Here is an 18116-nt window from a genome sequence, read left to right as displayed (position 1 = left end):
TTAATGCAGCCAACATTCTAGGCAGGAGGTATCGGGTGGAACACAATGCACTCCTTGCTAAAAACCAAGCGTGTTTTTAACTCTTTTCAGCGACCAGTGTTTAAAAAATACACGAAGCACTTAGGAAAGTACCAGCAAATGAAATTGTTTTAGTGAAGTTGTTTGGATACTCTAAGGTCAAGCAGGTGGAAAATTGGAGCCTGTACTGAACCGAATAGGAAAAAATGAAATTGTGTGTATAACCAGCTGGGGAATATTTGAGCTTCTAAGACCTGGGTTTTTGTTGGAGTTTTTTTTTTTTTTTCCAAAAGAAAAAACTGCACTTTAAATGACTCACAGATGTGAACAAGCAGTTTACTCTGCACACCTACATTATAAATAACCCTCAGAGGAATGGTGCAGTGTGGTTTGTTTATGCACCAGAAGAGTCTGTGAAAAATTTTGCCTCCATAAATCATAATCCAAACAAAATAGAATCCTTAAATCTGAGTCCAAATGAATGTGTATAAGGAAGATTCCTCTACGTGCCAGGCAACACACTAACTACTTCTTTCAGATACTTTGTAATCCTTCCGTCAGTCTTCTAGTAGAGCCATAGACGGCTGGTTGTCCGAGATGTACTCTCAGCTCTTCTCAGCCGGAGGGGACCAAGAGCCTGCTGCCAGCACGACCCAGCAGCACATGCACCTGCTGCTTTATCCCGCCTGCAACTCAAATACACAGCGGGTTGTTACCTATGGGATAGGGCAGCTCAGCGACACCCATTTAGACCGTAATATCCCCAGCATTGCCCCGGAGACCGCACGGTTCCAACCCTCCGGTATGTACTTGACAAATGACCTTTCACAAGACGTGTAATTTCAATTACAGTGAGCTCCAATGCTGGAGCCGAGGAACTGCAGAGCAAGCGGAATGCTTCTTCCTAACATCGTCTCCGAAACTAAGAGGAAAAATTCCTAGTTCACAAAGGAACTTTAAAAACGGCGATGGGAAAGGGGCAGGCCGTCTCTTCCTGGGACCCCTCCGCCAGCCTTGCCCTCGAAGCCCTCCAGCCGGGTTCCATCGTAGGGGCCGGAGCACGCGGGGGCGGCGGCGGCTCCGGGAGCGCATCCCGTGGGCAGCGCCAGCCCGGGACGGGCCCCGGCTGCGGGCCGCTGCTCCCGCCGGCTGCCGGGGCCGCAGGGCCGCGCAAGCCCCGCCCGGGCCCCGCCGGGGGCGGCCCCGCTGCTCAGTGGCCGCCCGGGCCGTCGCTCAGGCGGCCGCGCCGCTCGCCCGGGGATGGTGGGGCGGGCGCCGAGGGGCGCGGGCAGCGCCCACAGCCCGGACGGCGCCCGGCGCGGCGAGCCACGGCCGGCCAGGTCTGAGCTCCCTTTCCTTGCCCCCTTCCCTCCCTTCGCGAGCGGGCAGCGCCCGGGCCGGCCCGGCCCTTCCCGGCGGGCTCGGTCCCGGCGGCGGGGCGCGGTGGGACGGCCGGCGCGGTGCCCCCGGTGACACCGGCGGGCGGCGGGTGGCGGAGGGTGATGCTGGGTCACATCACCGCGGGGTGTCGGGTCACGGCAGGACTCCGCGCTGTCCCCAGGCGGTGTCCCCGCGGCCGGGGACTGGCGTGCCTGAGGTCCCGTAAGGTCCCGTTAGGTCCAGGCTCCTCTCGTCCCGTTGGCGGTGCCGCTGCCGCATCCCTGCCGTCCTCCCGAATATAGAAGAGCGAGGAGAACACAACTCCCAAACAAACATGCAAAACTACGATATTTTTGAGATACCTACATGGCTAGCTTTCAGAATTTCAAGAAATTAAATTGGGACGTAGTGTGGTGTCACACTGCGAATTAAAAGTTGCTGTCATCAGGAAAAGGACATTAAATGATCTTGCGTGCTGTAATCTTGTTTGCTGCACGCATTTGACACTGGGCAGCCGAGCAGGCAGCAATGAGCTGGGAGGGGACAGCCTGGCCCCTGAAATCGGGGTTTGTGGGGGTCTGCGACTGGGGCTGGAGCGGGCAAGCACTGACGGACCGCGTCACTTGATGGGAACAACCTCATCAATACCTAGGAAGCAGCAGAAAAAGCATTCCTGCATTAGATTTTGAAGGAAGTTTTAAATAGCGCAGGCAGCAGTTTGTTTGAGCAGAGAATTATGCAAAATGAGTCAAATGGAAAATAAAGTTAGCAGTGTTTGGAGGTGAGTAAGGGCCTTGGCCAGCAACAAACCTGAGAATGACTTCCTTGATTCCTACACAGGTCCACTTTGTGCCTCATCATTTCCCTTCTCCAGTCCAATCTTTATGGCACCAAAAATATTTATAAGTGCTGAGTTTGGGTGAAAAGATGGAAGAAATGGACTTGAAATTCAAGAGGTATGGTCCAAATGAATTTAGGCCAGTAAATATTTCAAGATGGTGAAGGGAATCCACTATGTACTGCAATAACCCATGCCTGTTGAAACAGAAGAACTTTCCAAACTTTCTCCAGCAGAGAAAGGACATCCAGAATATAAGGACAGAATATGAAGCATTTTGTTAAAAACAGAGGAAAACACTGACAATGCGATAAGGAATATGTAATTTTTTTTAACATGCTTCAAAAAGGTAGAACATTGTTCCCTCCCCCCTGAAATGTATTTTGATAATTTCCAAGCAGACAGCAAAGAAAAGGAAATTATATCAACCCCTTTGGGGAGAATGTGACATTCTGACTTCTTGAAGCCTAGAAAGAGGTTTATAAACTTAAAAAATGAAAAAGACAAATTTAATCTTTCCAGACTTGTCAAACTTGTCTCAATTAATTTTTGATGACATAATTAGAACTTAAGGCTTTAATGTGTGCTTTTTTAGTTTACTTTTCAAAAGATTTAACATTTTAAGGCTCAGGGGAAGCGGAGGGCTTTGCGGTGGGAACGGGAGCAGGAAGAAGGGGCGGGCTCTGTGTAGGTTTGAGTGCTGATTCAGAGTACTCTTTTATGCCAAGCGAAGATGAACTCATTTTTATCCTCCCTTGGGGAATCAGACAAGAAACAGGAAGTCATTGATTCTAAGTAAGATCATTCACTCTCCAAGTGTAAACAGTGCGTTATGTGCCTGTAAATATTTCCAGAACCCATTGGCTTGTTGGAAAATACAAAGTAAATTATTACAATTTCTACCAAAAATCCTGCAATAAAAAGAGTTATTTTCAATCTTTTTATCCATAATGTTTATGCAGTGGAATATTAATGAGTTTGGACATTGGGAAACTACTTGGCTGGACACACTGTTCACTGCCAGAAATCCATCTACTCAAATGTTTTGTCTGTTGAAAGACAAACATTTTTAACTCCACCCTGTAATATTGCACCCTATCAAAAAGCAAAAATTCTTTCATTACTTGACCCGTTTGTGTTTTCACGGCCACAAACACTGAAATATCCCACTGTTAACCAGATGTTGGCCTCATCCATTTCTGTTTTATGTAGCTGCAATTAGTTAAAAAGGAAAAACTTAAAATATCCTAAATAGTCTAATAACATGTTGCCACTCCTCCTCCTTACTTAGGAGACCAGAATTCAGATAAATCTGCAGCTGAAAATACTTCTCCCCTCCAAAACAGGAGGAGCTGCTGCTTGGCAGTGCCACCTTCCTCCCTTGAACAGGGGGATTCTGGACAAGCAGAGAGGATCATGGATTAGGAACAGGACAACAGCGAGCAGCTTGCTTCCCTGACAGTCCAGGGAACTTTCTGCTAAGCTTAAAAGGAGAATGGCAGAAAACACCAGAGGTGTCTCGGTCACCAAGGAGGGCTGCGGTTGGAATGCTTGTGTTTAGAATGTGGGTGTTGTAGGATCAGCTTAGGAAACTATTTTAATAATGTACTTACATCCTAGTGATTCCTTGGGGATTCCTGAGTGGGAGATTCCTGAAAAAGGATAGTTGTAACCTCTGGCTTAGCAGTTTGAATCCCAACCTGCAGGACCAAAAGAAGAAAAATCAAAAAATAGAGCAGCTAATTCAGACAAGTGATTGTGGCAAAATGTTACAAACCACAGTTTTTCTTTCCTAGTTTTCCTTCTAAATAATGGTATGGAATGAAAGAAACAAGGAGTCTAGGGTATGAGAAAGGAAAGAAAGTTTTGAGCCAGGGTTTTTCACCATTTTAGTTAAAATGAATTTGAGAGTCACATGAGACATGGGAATTTAGAAGAGAAATAGAAAATATTACTGTAGCAAAGAAAAGTGAAGGACTTTGATCTGTCTTGTGATGCTTTTTCTTTTTTCTTCCTGCTGTCAAAAACAACGGAGAAGATCAGTTCATAGGTGTTTGGTCTCCAGCTGAGGAGTTTCTTGTGGGGCTGCCTCTTCCCATGCAGGGAGGAAGGGAAGTGCTTGAAGCTGGGCTTCTGCAGGCCTGGGATATCATGGGAGGGGGGCTCTCTGTGGAGTCACTCACTCACCCATGCTAACTGTGTCAGGACTTGCAGTGTGGAGATCTGTATTAGCCTTCATCTTCCTCCATCAGCCTCCTTCATCACGCTGAAAACAGTGGCTACTTGCCTTTCCTCACCCATGTCCCACTGTTGAGGTGACAAAATGAATGCAATATAACATCATGACTTGTAGTGTTTTCTTTGTTGTGATCTTCCAGTCGCCTTCCACTGAATGGGGGTTTTTTACATGTTTATTATTTTTGAGATAAATTGGATACTTAGGAGCGATTCAGGCTTTATTTTCAAAGCCAAACCTAAGTGTCCAGAACCCTGCAAAGGCCAGGCCTTTACTTAGCAAGGGAATTTTGGACTGAATGGTTACATTCAGCCATCCACTTACTTTATTAATCTGTCTACAAATACTTGGAATTCAACAGAGCCCAGTCCTTCTGCTTACACGCAGATGATTTTCTTGGCTTCTCAGACTCAAACCATGATGAGCCAGCTCTCATCCTGAATAATTTTTCCAGAAATGCTTGTCCAGAAGGGCACTGACGCTAATTTCCAGAAGGCATGAGCAGTTAAATGTGGATAAAAGCACAGAGTTGAGACTGAAACATGCCTCAACAGGGATGTCCTGAGATCTGAAACAGCTAATGAAAAAAGATTGTTTTTCACGTGGGGAGTCCATTAGAGACCATTTGCTCACCCACCTTCACATTTGGAATCAGAAACTTCCATTTTGTTAAGGATATTGACTTTTAAAGGAAATTTGATTAAGCAAAATTTTAAAGGACTTTTAAAAGAGTGGTCTGCCAAACATTTAACTTGCAAAAAACCAAATGTGCTGCTAACTCACAGGCAGTTACATCTATATAAAACATTTGCTAAGCAAAAGCTCAGTTCCCTGCAAGACTCTCCTGAGTAAGAAAGGATAAATGCAGTAACTGAAGATTAAAATGTGAGATGTGTCTCTGCTTATCAAGGAAAAATAATTGCAGCCATAGCATAATTGAAGAAATTAAAATACAATAAACCTAAATATTATCAACATAGATTTCAGAACTTGATAGTTATGATAAGGGCCTCAGAAAACTAACATACTTTTACCATGTTTTATGAGACTGTACCTGTGTAAAATTTGGGGGCATTCTTGAGATTTATATACAATAGGTTAGTATGCATCTTAAAATAAAGTCAGACATTAAATACAGACTGAATTTGACATGTGGATTTTTCCCTTTCTTTTTCCAGCATAAATATGGCTGAACTTTCAGAGCCAGAAGGTACTGTAAACTGGAAGGAAAGATGTTTAACTTTGGAGTCACAGTTAATGAAATTTCGTCTCCAGGCAAGCAAGATCAGAGAACTGTTAGCAGAAAAGGTAGGTCTCATGGGATGAATTTTAATGATGTATAAATGATTTTATTTTATTATGGGGGTCGATCACAAGTCATGGTTTGGGATTACAAGTACTAAGATTTTTTCAGAAGGGAAAAAATAGCTTTTTACAACAAAATATATGGAAACTATGTATGTTTTAATGCTGTGAAAGAATTTTACACATCAGAATTGCCAGCAAGAAATGTTCATTTTCAAGTAAGAGCACACTGGCAACTCTCCTGCAGAAAAAAATATGTATCCAGTAATCACTTCTACAACACTGAATAAGATTTAATACATTTCTTAAGTATTTGAGATGTGATTTAAGACACAGAAATGATCACAGAGAAAATCCAGAAGTATTAAGTTCCCCAGTATTCTTTAATGTATCCTATAATTTACCAGACTTCATTTTCTTGTAAGAAGACATCTCCAACATGGCTCATCATCTGAGTCTCGGGTTCCAGAAAGTGGAAAAGTATTGTATCATTTAATTTGAAAAATATTGTTTAAATATTTACTTTATTTTTCAGTGGAGAAACATTTCACTTGGCATATTCAAATACGTGTATCCCAACAGTCAGTTTTCATTGAGCCCATATCTGAAATACAAAACTCCCACCATTTTATTTACCTGATATTATTCTGACAGAACAAGGCAATTAAAAGAGTACAAGAGACAAAAGATCTTAGAGATTTATTGTAACTATGTCATCATTAAGACTCACTTCAGTGAATTTCTAATTAAAATGTTTTATTTTAGAAACTCTTTTATAACCTAAATTTTCTATCAATTGCTCCCCCTAAAGAAAAATAAAATTCAGATAACCTGATAGTATGTAAGCGAAAAAGCTTTTATTTTTCACATGTGACTTAATTGTTCTTCTTTGTGCATTTATGCATTCCCCCTTTGAAGCCATAAATACATTTAATCTCCACATTTAGTCCTCTGTGAATCATTCCCACTTTGCTATGTTTTGGTGGGAGCAAGAGCTAAATAGTATTAAAGCAGGAAGACACAGATATTTTTGTATTTACCAAGAACTCTGGATGATGTACAAAGTTCCAGATGTGTTCCAGTCCTTTCCTAATAATGCTTAACATTGTTTTCCTTGACAGCTAAATTAAAATTAACAATTGAGAATGTTTCCATGGAGGTACCAATCCTAATTCCAGGAGCTTACTCAAAGTCCTTTAGATCCCTATGTGTCATCTATTATTTTATTGATTGTCCACTAAATCTTGCTTGTCAGAAGGCTTCTCTTATTCTGAATAACAAAATACCAGCAAAAGCTTTGCCACTTCCCTGCTCAGTGTCCGTTACCAAATGTCTCCCTTGAACAGCAATGAGCCCTCAAGAGATCTCTGCAGATCTCCCCTGATAGCTGCTGGTCACTGCAGCAAGTAACCAATAATGTCCTGTTTTTATTCAGCCCTTTTTGGAATTCATAAGGGACATTCCCTCCTAACCAATGGGTTTTTATTTCCTTGAAACACTTGGCTGAATTCAAATAGTTATAATAACCAGACCCTCCCTATCTTCAGCTTCGGTGATCCCCTCAAACTTCATTAGCTTTTAAGCAAACACCACTCTTTTTAAGGGCCACTTTAACTTTTTCTTTAACTACAATACTTATCCTCATGCACCCTAATTTTGCTGTTACATTTTCTACTAATTTACTTACTACAGACATCAGACCTACAGATCAAGAGCTGGTTCAACTATGTCATCCAGTTCTTAATTGGATAAAATTTGGCAATTTATTACCGTTCATTTCATCTATTCATGGTCTTATTTGTTCTATGAAGGCACTCAACCTCAATTTGAGATGGAAAAAAATGGAATAAAGAAATACAGTATTTTCTGCATTAGACTTATTTTCATTAAGTAGACACGAAAATTTACAGCAGTATAAAGCAACTTATAATAAAAAACTTTTTTCATAATACCAAATTCCACTAAAGTTGTATACTCACAGTTAGTACTCCAAATAGTTCTGCTTTGGCATCACTAAAAATATTGCTGTTAGAAAACAGTGTGGTTGAAAACTCTTAATTTTCTCCTAATCCTGCAACTTTTCTGTATGGCAAACTCTTATTGAAGAGGTATTGCAGAATAGTAGGTATGGGAAGAATTACAAACCATGCAAAAGCCATCCTTTGAAGTTTCATTTAAGAATTAAAAAAAAAAAAAGTTGAAAAAGGAAAACCACCTGTGCCTTTCATTGTAGTTAGCAAAGCTCAGAGATGAGCAAGTTATTATCATCAGTCTTGGGAGAGAATATCCATCCAAGAGTACAAACCTGGCTGCTGTAACACTCAGCAGATCATGGGATGCTCACACAGCCAGAGCTATTAGATCAGGAGTATCTGTTCTGTCTCTTTACCCCATCTGGATCACTGCATTTTGGGATGGAAAGTGACTAAACAACAGACATGACTTTCCTGGCAACCTCCTAGCAGCCATTACCACCAAGTTTTACGCAGCTGCTGCTGATTGTAGTTTTGGCAACCATAAAGTTAAGATTCATGAACGGTACTTCACAAAATTATATAAGTTTTAAGAAAGATTTTAGAAATTCGAATGCTTGCTATTTGACTTTTCACTTTGTTCATTTGCATTTACAGGCTCTTAACTGCTAGAAATACCCTCTTAAATTAATAGCAATGTATGCATAATCATATAATTTCAAATATCAACACAAAAAACCCAAACAAACAAAACAAGATTGATAAAACCACAACTCTTCAGCACTGTGCTCAAAACAAAGTATTCAAAGGCAAATTCGACTCTCATCTGTGAGAAATAAGACTCTGAAATAGATAAAAAACTTCAGAACTTACGTTACTGCCCTCTTGTTTTAGTTTGCCTTACCTTTCTCAGAAATTTTAGAAAAAGCAAAGTGATTACAGGAGCTACATGAGAGAAACATTTTCTGTTGAAGACCACAGGTCCAACAAGTATTCAGTTGGGAAAATTCGACATAATGCTCTCCAGAGCAGAGCATTAGCAGACTTCATGAAAAATGATCCTTCTCCTTACTGTGCCACTTTGATTTTTTAATATGAATCTTTCACTCATAAACTGGAATTCAGTTGGGACAGGTATCAAAGTTTGGTCACAGCTAAATAAAATTTGATCATATTCATCTGCAAATTTAGACATTTGGCACAATTCCAAAGCAACCATTTTCAAAATGGGCAATAAAATATTTGCATGTATTTCTGAGCTGGTTTCATTTGCCAGTAACTCAGTAGTTATTTTTTCACATGTTTTAATTTTTGAAATTATACTGGCAGCTCTCAATATTGGTTAAAGGAAAGAGAAACTGCCACTAGTTTGAAATTGAACTGCATGGGATTGTTGCTCAAAAATATATTTGGGAAATAGGAAAGGGAGTAATGAAGACCCAATTGGCCAGTAGTTGACAGACATCCTGATACTAATGGCAAAATAATAATGCAGCTGATATCAGGCTTTATAGGTACTTTCTGGATGTGTTACTCATTATAGAATGAAACACATTGGCAAATGTGTCAGAAATAATTCTCATCCTTACTTTGATTAGCATGGGCCTTTATTTGTGGTTTTGTTTACAATCATCTCTACTCTATGAAATGTGTACTGAAACATTGAACAATAGCAGCAGACAGTGTTCCACTTCAAAGCAGCAACAAAATCACAGCACTGTGGTGTGACAGACATAAAACCCTGTGGGTATTATACTATGTAATTGTTGTAGAAAACAGAGTAAGAATGATACTGTGACAAAACCAGGGAGGCTGTACAGGAAGATAAGAGAAATGGATTGGTGGTAATTCTCCAGCCTTGCTCCTCTGCCTGTGTTTGAGAGGTATCTCTGCAAGACAGTATCAGGTAGAGGAGTTTACATCCTATCCTTATCCCATGTGTATGATTTGCCAGAAACTGCCATTGGGTTCTTCCTCTTATACTCGTTGTATAATTTAGTCTAGAATCAGGTTTAAATAAGGGATGTCTTGAATTTAGCCATTTCCAATAGTTGTGAGCTGTGTGAGCCCATAAACGTATTCAGGCTGGATTAACTGAAATACTTCTCTTATACACGAGAAATCAAATACCTTCGCAAAGTTATTTTATTTAATAGCACCCCCATAAATAAATGAAGAATTAACATGAGAAGTCTGCAGTATATTATTCTAACAGAAGTGTTGTGATTCAGAAAACAAACTATTGACTGTGTTGTGTAAATTTAGGAAGTAGTCATCCTTGAAACTCAGCTGAGGAGTTTGAGAAATTTACATTGTAAATGTGTTGCAGCAGTACAGCTACCAGAGCTTTAATTTTTTTACTGAACTTGAGGAGAAGAGAGAGAAGCAAGGGAATATACAGAATTTTCAGAAAACTTAATCCATTCCCTGTTGTTTGTTTTTAATATTTTTTCATTTTGCCAAGTAAAGTCTATATTTATAAATCTAACATGCAAAGAAAGAAACCTTGTTGAAGTTTGAAGCAGAAGCTGCTGCTGTAAGTGGGAGAGGTCTTTACAGGAATTTAAGGAATGATGTTAGGAAGTATCCTAGTAAGCCAAATTTAGGATGGCTGCGAAACTGAGCTTTAAACAGAAACCTGTATTTTAATGCAGCTTGAGTCTTACGTATGTGGAGAGTTTACAAAAAACCCTTTGTTAAGTAAAAAATTACATGTTTCTACTGCAAGTTTAGCTTCCAGCTGGTATTTCAAGTCACAGGAAAAGTTGGTGACCTTCATTCTTTTCCCAGTAAGTGCATTTTTCACCTACAATATGCATGCAACATAAGATATAAAGCTGATGTTCTTCCTACCACTAAAAAATCATTTTAGTAGGGGAACTACATAGCTGTGTTAAATTCCCACTTGGGCAGCCTCCACTGAATTTCATCAGAGCCCATAAGGACTGAGTATGGCATTAACCCAACTGCTGTGTTATGGGCTGTCCAGTAATACTCAAGTTTCCTATGAATGTCTCCAAGTTTGTTTCCTGCAGTGTTGAGGGTCATGGTGTTATGCTTTAAGTGGTTTCAACAAATATAAATGATTATGAGAGAGAATTCTTTTCATATGTTTGTTGTTTTAACCTTCCACTTGGATATTCTCTGTATACATGCTCAGCTAGCAATGAGTGTGCACATCACAAATGTGATATTATTTATGCTTTCTGAACAGATTATGAAAATTGAATGATAATCAATTTTTAGACTAAGTACTATTTTCAGTATATTCCAAAGCTTAAAGCATTTTGGACTTTGTCTTACAAACCAACAGCTAAATCCATGTCCCACTGTATTTTTTATTCCTTTCACAGTCCTATTTATGGCATGTCATTTGACATTTGAAAATGAAGCAGATGCAGTCTGTTTTGTTATCTCTGGCATGGCAATTTCATGTTTAATGTTTTTGGAGGGAAAGTCAGTAACTCATTGGACTTACACAGTGATTGCCAATATAAAAATTGTAAAAAAACACAATGAGTATTTCCATTTGCAATCAAAGGATTATGAAGGGTAAAGGGGAACAGAATACAATTGAACAAAAATTATTCAGATGAAGGTTATTTTTAAGTATTTAGTTGTGTTTAAAAATTCTTCTCATTGTGAGGAATAATACAGTTGCAGTTAGGAAGGTACAAATAGGAGAAAGCAGGGAGAGTTACGGAGAATAAAAGTTTATATGAATAGAGTAGTAGGTTTGTTTACACTTTTTTAATATCTACCTTATAGTTTCATTATTATTCCTTGTCTGTTATTAAGTTTATGCTATGGCTTTTTAAAATGGTGGAGCATTTTTTTGTTTTGTAGTTTTTGTACATCTTAAGACGACATTCTTTCTAAGGAGGTTGCAAATGGAAAAGAAAAAGAGAACTCAGGAAGCAATAAATTAGTTGTTCTTGTAGAGGCATGGCTGGGTAATGGCATGAAGAGCACAGCCTTGGCTGTGAGGCCAGAGGATTAACATCTCCTGTCTGGCAGTACTCACTTCTGTCCCAGCCCACATAACATGGGGAAGTCGATGGAAGTTGTGGAAACTGCAATAGTGGGTCTTTAGCCAATCTAATACTTGTTTAGCATTTCACTTAGAGGATCTACAAAATTTTGTTCCCCATTTTTGATGGTGTCATGGGTTGAGCCTGGCACAGAGCCAGTGCCCCCCATGAAAATGCCTCACCCTGGTGTCTGCTGTGAGATGTGACCAGGAATAAGCAAAACAGGCTCTAACTTAAACATAAAGAACACTTTATTACCTAAACTACAGGAAAATAGGGAAAGAAAAAAAGAAATTGAAAACCTTACAAAAAAACTTTCCTCCTCCCCACTCCCTGACTTTCCCAATCCGATACATTCTCCCAAAAAACACCAACTGCCCAGCCCGGCACGACACTTTAGTATACTCAAACTTCAGTTCATGAAGAGGAAAGGAGTCCTTCTCGTTCCATAGGCTTCTCCTGGAAACACACTGAAAACCTCGTGTGCTTCCCTGTCACTTCGGCACCGCCCGGAAAGTCCTTTTGCCGCTTGTAACATCGTCCTTCCATGCCCAGTGCTCTCACCACTGAGACATGGCCAGAGCTGCTTTTAGGGTTGTCTTTCAAGGATGCCTTGTCTCACTCCAAAAAGGCACAGTCTCTGCTTTTGGGACATCTGTCCCCCCCATATTTTTCCAACCCCCTGGGGCCGGGGGGTCCTCACGAAGAACCTTCCTGGTTTTGAGGCACTGCCTCCCCCTAAATGCAGTCTGTGTCACAGGAACAACTGAGTCCATAGCCACAAGAAAAGTCCAGCCAAAAGGCCACTCCAAATCATCTCTCCCCATCCAATCATCTCCACATTCTTCGGGCCAGGTCCTTGTTTCATCTCATCTCCTATCTCTCTTCTTATTCAGCTTCGAGGAGGATTAGCATTTTTGCACGGCCCCAATCATGCAAGAAAGGGTTAAAAGTTTTCAGTCTCTGTCTGTCCTGGGACGAGATGATACTCCCACACGTGCTGCTGCTGCGGCCGGCCGCTCTCCCTCCCGGAGGTGGGGGGGGGGCTGGCTGCCCGATGTCTCGATGTCTCTTGGGGCTCCTCCACCCTTCCATCCTTGAAAGCCCCTCACCCCCATCTCTGTCCAGGCCCCGGGCCTACCGCATGGCCGTCCCTCCCCCGCCCAGCAGCAAGGCTGGACGGGGGGGAGATCTGACCTCCTCGCCGCCGATGTCCCAAGAGGGAGTGCCAAGGGCAGTGCCCTGCTTTTAACCCTGTGTATTCTCGGAGGTGTGTCCAAACCCCACTGGCCACACCGGACGCCAGTCTCAAACCCAAAACCTTCATTGGTTTGACCACAGCTTCCCAGAATTCCCACTCCTTCCTGGTCAAACCACGACAGATGGTGAGAACTCTTTTTGCTCATTCAATTTTCATTTCCCTGGGAGTGTACCTTCTTGCTTCAAATACCTGTTGTCTTGCCTTTTAAGTGCAACATGCTGCCATATATATATTTCTGGAATCTCTTGCTCCTTAACCATGGGTTTCCAAAGTGTCCTATACACTTCAATGGCATGAATAAACTCAGTTTCAGTCAAGTTTTCATTTTTTGGAAATGTTGGCTGTGAGTGGTACCTTTGTTTCCCAAGCCATCACCTCTCAGGCAGTGGCACATCCTGGTTCAGGAGGACGCTCGTGTTTCAGCTCTGATCAGAAGCCACAGTTCAGGGAGGCACAGGTAGCAGGATTTGCTCAATTGCAGTACAGTCATCAGTACAAAACAAAGCAGATGAACATATTCTTGAAATATGTTTGTCTTTTTCATGTTAAGCACTATGTGAGACTTCTTTTTCCTTGCCTGCCAAAGGGCTTTGGTACCTTCTTCCCTCTCGCTTAATAATATCTTCACTCCTTTAAAGATTTTGAGTGCTCTGATAATGTCTGTGCTAAGAGTGGCCATCTACCTAATTTGTGTCTGATTGTGTCTCTGCAATTTAACGATCAGGATAAGATCTGAGTTGGGAAAGATGACTACCAGAAAGAGGGAACTTCCTAGTGTTTTACCAGGCTTAGGAAAGTTCTGTGACTGACATTGGGAAAAGCACAGTTACTGAGCCAGCATTACATGCTGCTCAATTGTCCTTCACTACACTGCCTCCTCAAATCGCACTGCTGAATTTAACTTTTTAAATCTGTATGTTTGCTGGCAGCTGTCCTAGACTATGAATTCTGGAAAAGTTCCCTCTCTGGGCTTTTCTGTTTTATATTTTTAAGTTATATAATTTCCCAAAAAAAAATTAATTTTACCACAATGAACTCAACTGATATGTGAAAGATTGTTTTTTTCATATGTACTTTTCACTCATTTAATGACCACCAGAAAACCTTTTGAGCTAAACAATTCTTAAAGTCATGTTTAAAGAAGTAAAAAAAAAGTCATGTTGAAAGAAGTAAAATAACTCAGTAGTCTAATCAAGGAGAGCAATAGAAATTTTGAGCCTGTGTTTCTTTCATTTTGGAAACTGAGCAAATAGAGACTGATAATTTTTGGAGGTTTCATTTTGTTCTAAGGAACGGCTTTTGTGCTAAGCACAGTTCAAAGGAATAAGCTGAATTGCTAAAAAGGAGAAGAAAGAGAGGCTTGCAATTAAGAAGTGACTTTTGCCTACCTAGGAGAGCAGTGCCAGAAATTCTGCAGTTAGAAGTGAACAGGATTGCAGTTCTGCACATGCAGATTGTAGAACTGCTGGTCATCTGCAGAAGTGGTTGTGTCTGTTTGGGTGTGTGCACGTGTCTGCACACATAGATGCAACTTTGACATCAAAGAATCAAATTGTTTTTACACTTCCTACATTTGTGCGACAAAATAAAAAGGAATTGGTTAGATGGCAAATTTGCAGTTGAAAGTTTGACAGTGCTTTGTTCATGAGAAGAATTGTAGCCTTTTACCTGTTAATTGGTATTAAAATTTAAGAAGATAGGAGAAGAAAAACCATGGGTGAGTGCTGAAAACTGGCAGCTTGCAAACTGCCAGGTTGTGAGCCTGAACTGTGTTGCAGTAGTCACAACCTAGGCGAGCATTTGGGTGAGATCTGAGGGAAATACACGGCTGTAGTTTTCTGAATTTAATCCACGTGACTAATTCTTTATATGATTTTTTTTAATGTAGGAAACAACAACAAACCATAAAATTTCAAATACAATACATGCTTGGTCTGTAAGTAGCTTAAGTAACATTTAAGCCCCATTGAGACTTACCCTTTAGTCTTAACCCTTTTGGGGAGATCTGTGACAAAAAGATTAGGTTCAGAAAGCAGTTCATCATTTTGAGGACTAAAAACCTGAGTAATACTTTTAGAGGTTTCATATTGTTCTAGGGAAAAGCTATTGTGCCAAAATAGCAATTTTTCACTGAAGGCAAATTTAATTTTATAAATGCAGGTGGGTATGAAGTATCATTTCCTAGATTATATAACAAAATGGATTTCTGCTAATAAGTTAAATGCAAAGCTGGTAAATTAAAGATAAATCTGTCTAATTATTGCGTTCCCTTTGGGATGAAAAAATCAGTCAATAAAGAACAAAGTATTTCTTCCCCAAGGCGTGTGCTCATTCCTTCTTTACAAATTATCTTCTTGGTTTTTTTCCTGTGAAATGTTAGTAAATGTATTTATTTCTTTTTTCTTTAGGTGTTTTGTCTATATGGCTTAATTAGGTGATTTTAAAGTTTGTTGTAGGTTATAAAGATCTACCACTGCCCTTATAGAGAATGCATAATACATCAAAGAGAAATGTCAAGGCAGAAGGAATAATGTTGGAAAATATGGATGGAACATACCTAGTCAGGTTTTTAATAAATGAGTTACAGAACTAGGAGGAATATTACTGTAATTTCCTAAGCTAAACCACTAGAAGAGAGAGCTTTTTGGAAAAGGAGTCATGCTTCTAGAGCAGTTTTACCATTGCTTTTAACTAAAAAATATGTGCAAGGCTTTATATGATTGGGCACAGCATATTGTAAAACATGCAAACTGGTTGTCATCAAAGCCATTGAGAAGCAGATTACTTGCTTTTAAGAAGTACTAACTTTTCTTCTGGAAATGCAGAGATTTCTTGAAATACTTGGTCTAAACATAGGAATATAGAGTAAAAAGGGGAAATCTTGGTTAGATGTAGTAGCTGGCAGGCATGGTTTTGAGACCATTTATAAACTTACTAAGTACTACACACACACAAAAAAAACCCAGATCTTTTGTCTTCATAGCTTCTATTGGAAGGCACTTCTAAAATCTTTTTTACTCAATGTGAAAAATGAGTGTGTTCTAGTTGCCAGGCTCAGTGTATTCATCACCTGTTTATATCTACTGGCACCTCTGAAAGACAGCTGGAATATAGTTATCCCTCAGTTCCTTCTCCTATTTATTTATAGAAGCAACAATATACCCATGTCTCTGGTTTTGATAAGTCCTGTGTGATCTGAGGACTGGTAGTTCACTGTATCTATAAATGGGCAGATTTACTGCTTGTTTGTTTGTTTGTTTGTTTGTTTTAATAATGGGGAACATTATTTTTCAGCCACAGATAGTTTGGGCTTTTTTTCAGATGATGGAGATTTGAAAAGTTGAAGTGCAAGGAAAACAACAGACTCAAAACATATCAGTCTCAAATCACTAGAAGTTCTGCATTTCATCAACAGACAAACTGTTCAGAAACATTACGTTTTAACTCATTTTTCCTTTTTAAAAACTTTGACCTATTATCAACATGTTTGGAAAGGCATACAGAGAAGTGATGCTCTCCTTTTTATTCATAATTGGTTGGATTTTTTCCTATATGTATTTAAAAAATCTATGTGATACAACTGTATTGTTTATAATATTAAAAACTAGGAGACACTATATTATGAACTGATTATAATGTGAATTTAAAACATGAATGGGATAAATTATGTTGAATATTGACCTGGGTAAAAAATAGGAGTTTGATCCTATACATCACAAACAGTTTTCAGATTTCAAAAAGAAACTAAATACAACAATTTTCATTTTTAAAACAAAATGTTCCCTTTAAAATTGTTTAAAAGCTATTTCAAGTAACAGGAAAGTTACTTGAAAGTTATAATTTTAATGCTGTAATTTCACTCTAATACACACTACAGGAATAATGATCTCTACATATGTGTACAGAAATGAAAGTTTATATAGACATATGTGCATACAAAAGGTGTATTTTTGAAATTTGTGAGTGATGACTTTTGAGTTTATACCCTTTGCTAATTTCATGTAATATGTGCTTTAATCAAATGAAAATTTCTTTACTTGCACAAAAATGGATGTATGCTCAACATTTCTGAATACAGCCAAGAAACTTCCAGGTGACCCTTGAAAAGGAATCACTTTATGATTTGCCTTTGTATTGTACAAAATTCCCAGTGACTGTGTGTTGTACTTCAATGTCCAGACCTCCAAGGCAGTACACCTCTGGTTTTATTGCTGCCATGTTTCTTCAAAGCATTCACTATTTATTCACATGTGGCATTTCTCTGTTCATTGTTTGAACAAAAATAGCTCAATTTGATGAGTGTCAGATGTAGAGTAGTTATTTCCTTACTAAGTTTAAAACCAAATCTGTTTCTAACAATAGGAACTGTTTTCTATAATTCATTAATTGATGCAGCATGCACTAATCTGTTTTCTGGAAATTGTAAGAGGATTTTTCACTTAAAGACAGAAGGAGAAAGTGCAGATTAAAGTAGCATCTGTTCTTCTGTACCTGTGTTCTTTAGTCAACATGCATCTATATTTTGTATATTTAAGACTGTAAAATAAAAACCAGCATAGATTATGACAGGACATCTCTGAATTCTTACTGAATTTGCACCAATGCAATGTGGGTGACAAGAACAATTCCTTACAAGAGGTATGTTGAACTGGGGCATTATTTCAACTTACCTTATTTAAGACATGATAGAAAATTGAGCTTAAACATATATCACATGCCAAATGTTATAACTAACATGATGGCCCTCCGTGTTTCTCCTGGGAAGTCAACTTTATGTCAGCTCATCCTTTACAGACTGTAGTTCATTTGAGCAATGTCTCACCTAACAGCTGATACAAAACATGATCCAGTGATGCTGGCAATTTGCTGAGGTGTATATAGAAAGAAGTTGGTGGGACCGAGGTCTGGTTCAATAGATCTTTTTTTTTTCTCAAATGGAATTCTTTATAAAGTCAGAGTTGGTTGTCAGTATTCAGGATCCTGCCACAGCTGAGAGTTCTGTCTGACATTTGCCTCTGATTGTGGATATGGCTGCTGTTACCTGCCACATCCATCCTCAGGTTAAGGAATTTTT

General features: G+C 39.5%; 1 protein-coding gene across 4 annotated transcripts in view; it reads left to right on the top strand.

Annotated features, from left to right (window-relative positions):
* Positions 1-1278: 1278 nt before the first annotated feature.
* The window catches only part of PLEKHH2 (pleckstrin homology, MyTH4 and FERM domain containing H2), a 57374-nt gene continuing 40536 nt past the window's right edge, over positions 1279-18116 (top strand). For 2 of the 4 annotated variants that reach the window (XM_064708987.1, XM_064708986.1), the window contains exons 1-2: positions 1279-1358; positions 5651-5780. In XM_064708987.1, coding sequence (XP_064565057.1) covers positions 1279-1358; positions 5651-5780 — 210 coding nt within the window. Of the gene's footprint in view, positions 1359-2266; positions 2355-5650; positions 5781-18116 lie in introns of those variants that run through there. The other 2 variants (XM_064708989.1, XM_064708988.1) reach the window with 1 other exon arrangement.

Source organism: Zonotrichia leucophrys, chromosome 3 (assembly GCF_028769735.1).
Source record: "Zonotrichia leucophrys gambelii isolate GWCS_2022_RI chromosome 3, RI_Zleu_2.0, whole genome shotgun sequence".
In the NCBI taxonomy this organism is placed as follows: domain Eukaryota; kingdom Metazoa; phylum Chordata; class Aves; order Passeriformes; family Passerellidae; genus Zonotrichia; species Zonotrichia leucophrys.
Note: the sequence above shows the minus strand (reverse complement) of the source record. Positions and strands in the feature narration are given on the sequence as shown.